The sequence below is a fragment of the Parasteatoda tepidariorum genome, chromosome 12, assembly GCF_982258835.1.
Source record: "Parasteatoda tepidariorum strain Cologne lab strain chromosome 12, Ptep-v5.0, whole genome shotgun sequence".
NCBI classification, from domain to species: Eukaryota; Metazoa; Arthropoda; class Arachnida; order Araneae; family Theridiidae; genus Parasteatoda; species Parasteatoda tepidariorum.
In genome coordinates, this window is record NC_141766.1 from 58,148,490 (window position 1) to 58,162,308 (window position 13,819).

At 27.5% G+C, this 13,819-nt stretch overlaps 1 protein-coding gene across 15 annotated transcripts in view; it reads right to left on the reverse strand.

Annotated features, from left to right (window-relative positions):
- Positions 1-1,109: 1,109 nt before the first annotated feature.
- Positions 1,110-13,819, reverse strand: part of LOC107453494 (uncharacterized) — a 115,143-nt gene continuing 102,433 nt past the window's right edge. For 11 of the 15 annotated variants that reach the window (XM_071188441.2, XM_043047111.3, XM_043047110.3 and 8 more), the window contains 3 exons: positions 12,672-13,456; positions 7,865-8,001; positions 1,110-4,908 (listed from right to left, as the gene is read on the reverse strand). In XM_071188441.2, the coding sequence (XP_071044542.1) occupies positions 4,686-4,908; positions 7,865-8,001; positions 12,672-13,456 (1,145 nt within the window). In that variant the 3' untranslated portion in view covers positions 1,110-4,685. Of the gene's footprint in view, positions 4,909-7,864; positions 8,002-10,153; positions 11,120-12,671; positions 13,457-13,819 lie in introns of those variants that run through there. The other 4 variants (XM_071188443.2, XM_071188442.2, XM_043047113.3 and 1 more) reach the window with 2 other exon arrangements.

The window sequence follows — 13,819 nt, forward strand, 5'->3', positions numbered from 1 at the left end:
TTAGTTCCATTAAAAAGTCCTAAACGAAGGCAAATTTCTACAAATACTTGGTCCAGGAGTTCCCTTGTCTTCTGGATTAGAGGTTACAAGGCTACGGAGTTGAACATTATTAGTCGTTAACCCAAAAATTGGGTCGGCTGTTCAACGACGATTATAAAATAAAATTATTTGTTTAATTTTAGTAAGTGCTTTACTTGGTTTTGTGACAGTTACCAGTAGTTCAAATAAGCGTTTTAGTTCAATTATTGCCAGAAGGTAAGGTTTAAGTAATATACAATTCTTTTTTACTAGTAGTAAAATATCAAACAAAAAATGTGAAAAAGATTTCAATTTCTAAATTTTCTTATTGCGTTGGTTGATAAAAAAAGTTTTTCTTTGTATATCTACTAAGAATCATGAAATCTACTTTAAGTTATTTAGCTGACAAGTAGTGTGGTTATTTTGTCAGACTCCACGTCTGCGCTGCAATCTCTTGCAAATAGACAGTATACAGATAATACCCGTATTCTGGAGTGCAGAGAACTGGTAATGTCCATCTCTATTTCCTTAGAGTGGATCCCAGCCCACTGTGGGATTCCTAGAAACGAGACTGTCGACTTTTTAGCCAAAAAGGGGGCAGAGGTCCTCCAGAAACCTTTGAAAAGCCTCTCTTTTCATTCAGTAAAACTCCTTCCTGATAAAAAGAAGATATAACACCAGGAAAAGGCAAAAAGTATTATGTGACTCTGCTGGTAAGCCATGGGCCCCTCTGTTTAAGGATAAACTGCAGATTCCAGATTTTCCTAGAAAAGCAGCTGTGGCAATTTTCCGCCTTACAACAGGCCATGACAATATGTCCGTGTATTTGTATCGGTTTGGGCTTTGTGATTCTCCTTTTTGTTCTTAGTGAAGACAACATCAACATCTTGACTCGTGTTCTGAATCTTTGTTTTTAAATTGTAATGTACAGATATTGGAAGGCCAGAGAACTAATGGCGTCATAGCCAATCTTCTAGGCATTTGTAATAAATAAATATTTAGCTGAAAAAAGTTCTGCCATATTACATCATTTTGAATGAAAAATCAGCTTCATTTAAATAATTTTAATAAATTAAGCAGTATTTCACTCATAAATTTTATAATTTACATTTATTTAAAATTTTACAAAAACGAAAATAAAAAGGAACACTATTTTCTTTACAGGCACGTTAAACACTCTTTCCTGAAAGGCATGAAACAGTACTCAACAGGAACCATCATTCAGGGAAAAAAACAATCACTGTAAAGAGTGCCTGTAAGAAGTTATGATATAATACACACATTGGCTTCTACAATGAGGAAGACAAGAAAATAGGACAATCACATAATTACAAAAGCACCTGTCACAAAATTTCTGTGAAGATAACTGTGGTAAAAGGATTAACATTTTGAAATACAGTATTTACTAAGTAAAGTTGCATATATGTATTGTACTGGTTGCTTAGTCCTGAATCCATTTCATATTGCATGTAAAGTTTTCATTCTCATAAACTATTAAAACACAATCAAAATTTTTTAAAGAAATCATGTTGATATTAAGAGAAATCGAGGAAAATATTGAATAAGTAATCTATAATCATCTTGAATATTATAAAATTTATGAAACATTGATAGAAGTAACTACAAAATAATCTTTAATATAAATGCACCAAATTGCAGTCAAATTACATGATTAAAATTTATTCAAAATAATGGATTACTTTATTTGTCTCTGTCTCCTTATTTTCCATTTTAGGTCAATATTTAATACTGATAAATTAATTGGTGATTTTACATTCATACTAATAAAAAATTTTACTGAACATTAATATGAACACTAGTAAAATATTAAGCTACAATTACAACATATTTTTATGAACAAAACTATTATGATTTTAAATTTATTCAAATCCATAAATGTTAACTGAATATTTCAGTCTTTTGAGATTTTAATATTTAATAAACTAAGTTTGCATCCTTTTCCTTAAGAGCAACATATTATTATAAAAATAGAAATATTTAAATGCATTACTATAAATAAAAATGTTTGTTCTTCTGAAGGGAAGATTGCACATGACAAATACATCTGACAAACACAGAGTTCATTAGTAAAGATTTTTAGTTTGCACAGGTAATTCCATCGATCAATTTGAAAGACTTTTCTATAAATTATTTTTCCAATGCATACTTTTTATCAGTATGCAATACAGTTTATTAAGAAATTGCTTAAATTGTACTGTAAAAATTATAAAATTTAGTACACGTGATATGAATTTTTAAAATTTTTGATCAGCATGAGGTTTCTAGCTTTAACATCAGTTCAACACTAATATGTTGTTTCTCACACACATAACTTGTACACTGAAATAGTAACACTGGATAATTATTTTTAACAAGAATCATAACAAGTTTATTGCATTCACTAATACAGTTAGCAATTTAGGAAAGTAAAAAAATTTGTGATGGACACTCTTGATAATTATTTCTTTTTAGTTTGCCAAAATCCAATTTAAAAATTTATAATGAAGAGTTATCATTAACTCCAAAATAATATTCAGATCATTAAATGTTTGTAACAAGTTACAACAATTATTCAGTAAATTTGTAATAGTAGAAGTAATAATATAAGAATCTAATACTTTTTCCTAAGGAAAATGCCAAAATTAATATTTACATTGTAATTTTGAAAAATTTTTTAATTAGAAAAATTTTAATATATTTATAATTTTAAAAAGCATAGAATAAAAATGTTTTCCTAAAGAGTTATTTAGAACATATAATTATGATAAATTATAAAATTTTTATGTATTGGATTTGCCATATTTCCTTTAACAAAATTTACCCACAGTCATTCTTCTTTGGCATATTTTTTCAGTGGTGCTCTACTAATTCTTTAAAATTAGAAAGTAAAACACAAATCTACACAACATATACAATTGTACAATGATATGAAATTTCAACAAATAAAATGAATACTCGGAGCATCAACATAAAAGCTATATAAATTATGTGTTTATATTATTTTGCAATTAACAGGCAAACTAGCATTGTAAACATCTAATGCTGAAATCAATAGGCTACAAATTATGATAGAGTCTTTAGTCTACAAATTATGATAGAGGTGCTCAAAACCATAACTATATTCAAGTTAGTACTCAAGCTAATATATATATGTATTATTATTATGTCATAATACACATACTTCCTTCAAATTATCTTTAAGAGCAAGAAATTTTTCTCAAACTAAATGTTTCACTTGAAAGATAATTATGATATAAAATTTTTTTGCTATGTATCAATAATAATTAAAAATAAAAAGATGCCTTAAGTTTGAATAAGAAAATGGGAACTATGAACAAATGAATATGCAGTCATATTAGAATTATACATAATTATTTTATCAAATTGATAATTATGCAAACCAAAATTATTAATCAATTTAATGAAGCCTGAAATTACTTATAGTAGCACCTATATATTATTGAAGACTAATATAACTTTTCAACATCAGTAAAAATAAAAAAATAAATCAAAATTTAACTTTGAAACATTTTTCAATCTATCAACATTCAAATACCCTAATAAAAATTTTCATTAAACTAATTTACATCAACAATAAGTTTCAAATATAGCTTTTTATCTGAGAAAGAAATTATTTTCTATATTTAAAAGGGCTGTTTTATTGCATTGTGCTAGCTTTAAACAAAAAAATATAAATAAGTCAACATAAAAATGTCATTAAAATTTGTGATTTGGTAATAAAAAATATGTTACAAAAGAATGAATAAATTTAAATGCACATAATTCTAACACTTTTGACAATGCTTTAATTTAATAGATAAACTAAATTAATAGATTTAATGTAACATATTGGGAAATCCTACCATTTTAAAATTTCTTGTAAAGTCAATATTGTGAAGAGAAAAAAAACAAAATTTTGACAGCCCAGATAAGCATAGACACTAAATTTTTGACTCAAATTATTTAGACTTTAACAATTTATGTAACAGGAAAATAAAATCAAAAAGCTAAATTAATTTTAAAATCAAAAACTATCAATGTGGTATAAGCACCATATCCATCCCAAAACTTTATGAAATAAGACATCACACACATAGCACAATAAAAATCATAGAAAAAGGGCACAAAATTAATGCCATGCTTTCTTATAAAATTGTAGAAAAAAAATCAGGCTGTACAAAGCACACAAAATTTAAGTACAACAATAGCAACAAGATGTGCAGTTTCATAATTAGGATTCTGAATATTTTTCAGTTTATCTGCAACAGCTTTTTGATCACATTCACAAATATAATTTACAGAGCATTGTTGCAGATATTATTTGAAAAATTAAACTTATTTCCAATGATGGTAACATTACACAATGTGACTGTAAAATAAACGAACATTTGTTTGCATGCTGACAAAAAAATATAAATGCATTGAGGAAGAAATTTCAACAAAAACATTGATTTCAGAATTGCACAAATAAGGGTAAAAACGACATAATAAAAATTTAAGCAATGTTTTCACATGCACATTAAAGCTAAATGTCACAAAATGGTAGTATAAAATACTCCAGTCCAAACACAAATGCTTGCTAATTCAGTAATTACAATTGGTACATTTTTCCTGCTTTGTGTGGTAAAAAGTAATAACACTTAATTTGTTCATGGTGTATTAGTTGGCTATACTGTTTGCTCCAGACACTGAACATCACCATTAGATAGTTCCAAATCATCATTTTCTTGCAAGTCTCTTGGAACAGGTGTATTATTACAACTACGATTCCATTTCTCTTTATGCTGTTCACGGCCAAACCCTTCATCATAATTTCCTCTAGATATAAACAGTTGCTTAAAATGTGGTGTGCAGTAAAGATTTCGTCCACTTTTGGTATAATTTTCTAGCCTAAAAAAATATAATTTAATTATTCATGTTAATTAAAGGAAAACAATCCCAGCTATATAGTCATTGTCACACTATAGCTAATGTTCTAGCAGGTTTTCGGCATAAATATGGAAGAAAAAGTTTTTCTTCCATGAAATTAATGGAGATAGGAAAACTCTCAGTTTATATTAATTAGGAATTTATGACATTTTCTTTTTATTCTATTTAGAATAAAGAGCTTGCAATAAATAACTATTATTTACAAATGTTGTGCTAGATAATATTGATAAGAGGGCAAATCTCATAATCTTTCAATATAATATCACAAACTTATCCCCCCTCCCCCACTATTAACTGGTTAACTGGGTGATAGAAAATTTTAAGCCTTGTCTGGACCCACCAACAGTACTATCAAACTGATGATGACTGAAAACACATTGCCTGGTCTGATAAGTCTTATTTGCTATTGCATTGGGTTGATAGACATTTAAGGGTATGAAGAAAATCTTTTCATGAACATGTCAACAGGAGAATGTTTAAGCTGGTGAAGACTATCAAGTCATGGGGTATGTGCAGCCTTCATGTCCAATATGCATTCTGGCAAAATTACAGTGGGACAATGCGACCTATTTTCTACGGAGAGGCATATTTCTACCGAGTGGCTCAAGGAACTACCTCTTCTGATTTTAGATACTTTCACTGGTAACCAAATTTCAGACATAAGTATTATTGACCTTATCTTTGATGCCTTGCACTGTGCTGATCATAAGATATCTTCCCCTCACACTTCAATGGATTAATGGTGCGCCCTGTACAATTCGCAATGTAAATTGAAATCTAGCATACTTTCAGGCATTAGTTAAATTCACACTATGTCACTGCTGCAAGCACACCGGGGCCCTATATGATTAGACAAATTAACCAGCCTTTTTTGGCTCTTCAGTGTATATGGAAAGTGAAATAAAATTTTTAAAAACTACAATTTTTAAGTTAACTTAAAAGGAAATAATTCTATTTTTGTCCTGCAAAATATGAAAGATGTTAAAGAGGCATTTTGGTGAAATGAATTACGAAAATAATGCTCTTCTGGTATTTTTAGGTGGGCCAAAAATAGAATTACTTTCTTTCTCAATCCACTTCAAAAACATAGCTTTTGAAAGTTTCAGTTAATCTAATTCTTTCTTAGCTATACGCCTGTTAGCTTAGGTCAGTAAGCGGTCAAAATTTCAATATACTATAAAATTGAGATTCATTTTGCTAGCCCTATTAAGGGAAAAATTGTAACTTGTATTGTCTTCAGATACAAAGCTCCAGTTGAAATTTGAGCGTTCTAGCTAGTGGGAAAGTTTTAAAGAGTTTTGATTGACAATAAATCCCCTTAGGCCATAATAGCATGTTGAAATTTGTTAACAGAGATCAGGAAAGGATTGATACTTATATTGTCACCTAGAACATCTATATACAACACGTTGTTGAACCTAAAAATTTGCTTATTCCCGAAATGTCATTTAGCATGTACTTTTTTAGTTTTAGGAGGCCATTCAAATAATGCATAACCTTTAAGAATAGCGTTTGAAAAACATTGAAACAAAATGTAAGTATTTTTTGAAATATTTTCATCAAATTAAATGTAATATTATCATACTACAGGCTCCTATGTATTTATAGTATAATTAGATGGTAGATTTAACTACACTAGGTTGTTTAATAAAGATTTTCTGTGTATATAAGAAAAAGTCTGACATAAAGTAATTAATATTATATGTTTTAATTTACTGCAACTGCTCTTCCTAAAATTTAAAAAGTAAAGTTATTGCCTGATTTACAAATAAACTTGGCAATTGATACAAAAAGGATCTCTCAAAAGGTTTCAGTAAGTCAAATCTTTTCATTTAAAAGATATATTCAGTTAGATCTTTTATGAAAAGCAGAATTAAGGTTAGTGATTCTCCACAAGCAACATTATAATTTATTTACTAATAAAATAAATCAAATTGAGTAAAAATTAAATTTTATTTGCCCAATTTAATGTAAATACAGTCAAACCCTGCTATAGTGAACACGGTTTATAGTGAACTCCCAGATATAGAGAACAAAATGTTCCCTCCCGTAGCTTGATACGCACGTATAATGTTATTTTATTTTTGGATATAGTGAAGTAGAAAAGAGAGAGGAAGTTGGATATTATGCACTTTTTCTGTTTTTGGCAGATTTACTTTAATTTTTTTTTTTTGTAATAATTTTGAAATTTCTACTTCAAAATAAATATATATACCGATTTTTAAAACTAATTATAGCATTAAATGTAGCAATAAGCATTTTTCTTGTTTGCTTCATAATTAGTTCAGTATTCGAAGAAGCCGCAATCTTCCTGTATCTGGACAAACACTTCAAATCAAAGCTGATGAGTTCGCTAAACGATTTGGTGAGACTACTTTTATGTACTCGAATGTCTGGTTAGACTGGTTTAAAAAGCGGAACAAGATAAATTCAGGAAAAATTATCAGAGAGTCGGTAAGTGTTTCCATATCTGAAGTTGAGGATTGCTCATCAGCTAAAGATGAAAAAAAAAATTTTGTACGCAAGATGAAGCGTAATAAAAAATTAAAGTTAATATATTTTTGTTATTACGTATTATTTTTCAGTCATTCTTGTATTTAATTTCTTATTGGTCATTTATTTAAATAATGTGTAATAAAAGAGGGGAGTTTGGAACCATTAGTTAAAATTGTGTTCGAAACGGTTATAGTGAACTGAAATTTTGGTCCCTTAAAGGTTCACTAGAGCGGGGTTTGACTGCAGTTTAATTTTAAACTAGATTACTTTGGTGCCATTTAGGAAAGGGAGAAAGAGGTCTATAACTTTTTATAACAAAATTAAGTTACTAATATTTGAATATCTTTAGAGTTCATACAAAAACTAGCTTAATTATGTAAAATAACAGACAAACGAAAGCTAAATCAAAAGAGAAACATACCTCAACATGCAGGAACAATGGGCACAGCGAAAGCAATTCTTATGGATTCGCATACCACTCGTCTCCATTTTCTCCATCGGATAAACTTTTTTTCCACATAAACTGCAGACGTCTGTGTTAACAGCAGCTTGTTCTTGCTACATATACACATAAAATGTTATAATTGTGTAGTTCAACACATTTCTTAAATAGTTCGTTTTTAAAATTTAAAAATTACTAAATATTTTAATCAGCCTATATTTTAAATAGACAGAAAAATTAAAAAACAGAAAAGAATTTATTATTAGTGTGATGTTTAATAAGTTAACTAATTTTATACTATTGTAAATTTATAAACATTTTTAAAAACACTTCATATTAAATCAAATAATTTAAAATATGTGACAGATATTTTCAGTTCAAACACTATTGAAATTGAAAAATAGAGAAGAACTAAACATATTTTAAGTTTTAAAAACATCAACCAAAAATAAATATCTGGCTTATAAGAATAAAGAAATTTGAATCATTTAAGATAAATTTTCTTTGATTTAAAAATTAAAATAACAAAAATCCCATTACACCAAATCAATAACTCAAGGCTAACAAAGCTGCAAAAGTATTAATTTCTGAAAAATAAAAATTATTTTTTTGAGTTTTATTAGACTTGCCCTGGAAGCTTTATATATAAAAAAAAAATTTCGCATCATCAGTCCATGTAAAATTTGTGCTCACAATATTATGCAAAATAGAAAATTTATTTAGAAAGATAACTGTACTAATATATTTATTCTTTTTTTAGCAAGGTTCTAGCTAGATTTTCTATTTAATTTTTTTAAATTATTTCTCGAAGGAGTTTTAAAAATTATTTAAAAAAATACTAAATTTACAATCTGAATTGAATAATATTGTTTGCACATAAATAATACATTTTGGAAATGATTTTTTCAAAAAAGTTTTAGGTTGTAGCAACAGAAAAAATTGCAGCAAAGTAAATCACCATATGTTAAGAGTCAATGTTCATCACAATTATTGTTTAAGCCTTTCTCTGAAAAACTTTTTATATTCAAGTATTAGGTATCAAAGTCTACTAAATGACGGATGTTTTCAACTCAAAAGCTGGAAATCTGTCCAACCACGTTCCGAGTAGAAAGCTGCTCATTGTTTGTTACTTGGCGCTACAAGGCAATTCTTTTCACCAGAAAATTATATCAAATGAAATTAGAAAATCAAGATTGGAAAACAAATTTATTTTGATTGATTTCTTATTTAAAACTGATTAATCAAAAATGAATATTTTTAGAAGTAACTTATTTAACTTTTTTTTTTTTATAAAAAGAGTATGGTTGCTTTATTTGGATAAAATTCCTAGCCTAGCTATGGCATTTTGATTTGCTCCATTGTTTGACATGTCAATTTTTGGGGATATTTTCTTCTGAAATTTATTAGTTGTGTGAAAATTTCAAGCTCATGATTAAGTGTTTATATACTTTCAAATTAAACAAGCATAAAAACTTTGGATTAGTTATTAAGTATAATAATTTAAGAAGTATTAAATTCCAAGATAAACAAATTAAGTAAGCGCTTTTAATTTTAATATGTAAAAAATAGGTAAGAAACATGGCAGTCTGTTGGCTTATTACATTTAACAATTCCACCAATTCTAGTTTTTTTTTACTTTTTGACTTTCAGGGTAGAAGTAGAAAAATTTTAATGAATATTTTTCTTAGATTTGAAAGCTCAAATGTCAAGACTGTGGACTTTGGCTTTCATCTATCTCGAGCAGACTTTAAGTAAAATATGTTAAAGGACAATTACTACTTAAGACTCTACACTCTGATTAAAAGTTTTCAAGCCCAGCTTCTAAAAGTGAGTAAAAGCATCTCTACTATGCAGTCATCGTTAAAAAAAAAATATTAAGTGAATACATAAAATAAAATCAACTAAACACATTTTTATTTGTTTCAGTTTCTTGATGCTAGGGGCTTTGATACTATACGTATTTATACTCACATTTTCAATGCAAATTTTGAATTAAAGAGTAAGTATGGAGTAAAGTATCAGCCTAAAAAAATTTCTTCAAAGCATTAAGTCAGCGATATATGAAGGTTTTTTTTATTTTTTAATTCCATCTATCTGCTTAGTATTTTATGCAACATTCATTATACCAAAAATAAAGTTACACATGAAAAATTTATTAAATGAATTACCTAACAAATTTAAAATAACATAAATTGATCAAGAAAGAATCAAAACAGCAATATCAATATAAAACTAAATTAAAAAGAAAAAAATAATGACTACTCTACACAAAGTCATTCCATATTTTATTGAAATACATATTTTTTTTTATAAAAGAGTGATGGTAAGAAATATCATTGTTTCAAACGAAAAATGTAATACAGTTTGCGTAAAAAATTTAAATAATATTAAAAGACTCTTTTTTCTAAAAAAATATTTGCAGCATAGTACATATTTTCTGCAGTGAACATTTTGTACTTAGCTAGATATTATAGCATGTTAGCATCTTAATGCATTGACAAAACAGATTTAATCAAAACTAATTAACATTTTAAATTTAAGTGAAAAATTAAAATCAACTTAAATTTCAGTGTTTCCTAATTAACAAGTAAAAAATAAATATCATATGCAGACATATAAAACAACCAAAGCATTAACTTATTTTAAAGTCCATTTCAAATAATAACTAAAATATCAAATTTAGAGTCAAAAAATATAAATAATGCTTCACAAATAGCAAGAACTAAAAATTTAAGTTCTTCAAACAAAAATGTACAAAAAGAACAGAATCTAATATGGAAAGTTCAGATCGATAAAAGCAGTTCATATAGCATGAGAAGATCAGAGGAACCTTTAAAACAATACATCTGTGTGTTTGACTACAAAGAAATATTCCTTGCGTTAGGCATCCCATAATTGTGATGTTCTCAAATTTGATGAATCAACAACTGATCATAAAATATAAGATTTTCTTGAATGGTTGCCCAAATCAACAAGATGTGTAATAGTTGCTGATAGAAGCACATCAATCACATCTAAGAATATTTCTTGGCAATTACTAGGGAAAGAAGATAGAATTAAAATTTGCGATTCTGATTAATTTTTAGTAATCGTCATGCAAAGTTCAAATCTTCTTTGTTCCAAATGCTAAAAGCAGCATCTTCTGTTAAACAGCTGGTGGTTAAATAATCAAGCGATTTAGTAAAATAATCCATGCTCCTGACAGTTTTAACACTGCAAACTTGTTTCTATAAACTAAAGTTGAGGGGATTATGAAATAACTCATATTGCAACTTGTATGATTATAAAAAGTTAGAATTGTTAGAAAAAGCGACAAGGAATAAAATCAAAAGCAAAAATAATTATTAAAGTGAGTGGCAACACAAAACTATTTTATTTATGAAAAATTTAATTTCACATATAAACAGCCTTTGCTCAAAATCAAAGTCAATTTTCATGTTTAGCTGAGTAAATAAATATTAAGTTAGATAAGTTAAGTTAGAACACTTCAATTTTTATTCAATTATGAGATTTAATAATCAATAATCACTAAGAATTTTTTAATTTTATAAATATAAGTATAAAAATATAACAAAAAACTTTGAATTTCAGCAAAAGTATACATGACATGAATATCATACTAGTGGGAAACAAGGAAATATAAATATATATATATATATATATATATGCTTTGAATAATAAACACAAAGTATTAGCTTGTTAATAACACAGATAAGATTTTAAAACATAATAAACATCCAGATTGAAGTTGTTAATGATACTTAAACATCATAAACTGAACTAGGAATACAAAACATACTGTTATTAGTTTATAAAACACCATAATTTGCCTAATCATCTTAATTGTTTTAAATTTTTTTAAAACAAAATTTGGCCATTTTACACAGAAAAATGCTCTAATAAAAAATATTAACACACAGAAACAATTTTAAGTTGTACTAAGTGTTAAGCTATAGATAAAAATGTGATATCAGATAAAAATGAATCCTAAAAAAATACTGTTTTTAGAAAACATACTTATGAGAAATTATTATTTCATTTATAAGAGTGTCAAATCAATAAAATTGACATTCTCACTCACATGAGTATCAATTTGTACGTTCAATTGCTTTTCACTTCTAACAGTTTAAATTTTCTAATAAAAGCACATTGCCAAAATTTTTTTTAAAAAATGACGTTAAAGAAAAAGTTGGTTTTTTTTCCTTAATAAGAAAGATTATTTTAAAAATAGGAAAAAATTAACAGCAGATGAAAACAAACATTACAAGAATTGTAATGATTGAAATATAGGGTGTACTATAAGAGACTTTTCATATACTTAATGTAACTTATTTAAAAAAAACCTTTATGTTTTTTCTATTTCATTTAAATGTCTTTACTCTACACTTAATAACAAATTAATCAAACAAAAGTAAGAAAAAATATAATTTGAAATAAAATTCTTACAAAAGGTTCAATAGGAAATTCTAAGTGAATAGGTAGTTTTTAATTTAAAATATACATTTAAAATATCTACTGCATATTCAAATTTTATTTGAATCCAGAAAGATTACAAAAATAGATAATGTATCTAATAGAAACTCAATTAATTAATTGTTACATTGACTTATTGAAAATAATGTATCACAAGCAGAGTAGCAATTATGAACTGAAAAGAATCATTTAATTGCATAATAGACTACTTGAAAAATTATGCATAAAAAGCATTTACTAAAAACTTATTTAATGTAGCATAACATTACATAAAAAACTTATTTAAAAAATAATGTAGTTAGTCAATACTTACAATAAATCTGTTAACTTTAGGCTTAGGCTTCTCTGGTGTTTTTACAGTGTCTTCTTTTATAGCTTCAAATTTAGCTCTTAAATTTTTAGTTGTATCAATCTGGGGCAGGAAATCCTCGCCTTCATCATCCTCATTACGCCTGTTATCTCTAAGCTCTGTGTCCCAATTTTCAAATTTTGCTCTTAAACTTTTAGCTTTATCTGCCTCAACAACAATATCTTCATCTGCTTTATAACTGGAACGAATTATACTTGGATCACGTTCTGGCTCTGGAGAGGAATCGTGACTTTCATCAACTTTTGTATATTCCCTAGGAGGTGTTATACGTTTTAAAGGTTTTGGACCAGATGGAAGAGAAGGAGTTTCTTTTTCTAATTGCTTGAATTTATCAAGCATTCGTCGAGCTGTATCAGTAGATGGTATGTCATCAATTGTATCAACTGCTCTTACTACATTAGGATCATGGGGAACTTCAGGCTCTGGAGAGCTTTCCCTCGCAGGTTCTCGGGGAGGAGTAATTTGGAATCTTTTCCTTTCTTTGGGAGCATCAGAATAGTTTTCAAAAAACTTAAATCGTTGAGTTACATCTGTTGTGTCTACTGGGATATCTTCTTTTTCTGTAGGTTCGCTACATTTCACAACATCGCCTTCTTTGACAGGCGAATGGAAATTGATCTGACGATCATGAATTGGTGACTTGGTAGGTGATTTTGAAGGAGTAATGGGAGTTGTTTTAACTGTAGCATCCATTTGTTGAAACAACTTTTTAGCATCATTCGCCATTCCTGAAAAGAAGATAAAAAATAAGGTTTAACTATGTTGTTGTTTCTAATGATTCTTCGATAAGCCAAGATTGCCAGCTATTGGCCTTCGGTTCAACTATTAAAACCTAGAACAGTTTCAGTAGAATTTAATTTAAAAAAATATTTATCACCATGAAAAACAAAATATGGGAGTTAAGAATTTCTTAGTTCACATGTTTTTAAGGAAAAATATGTAATCAGTTAATTCTTAAAGAGATCTCTCAAACCACAAATATTAGTTTTCTATTGCATTTTCCACATAATTTATTTTCTCGACAAATTATTTACATTAATTATAAAGATTTCTTAAAATGCATCAAATTTAAGGCTTCAGTATAGGTACTT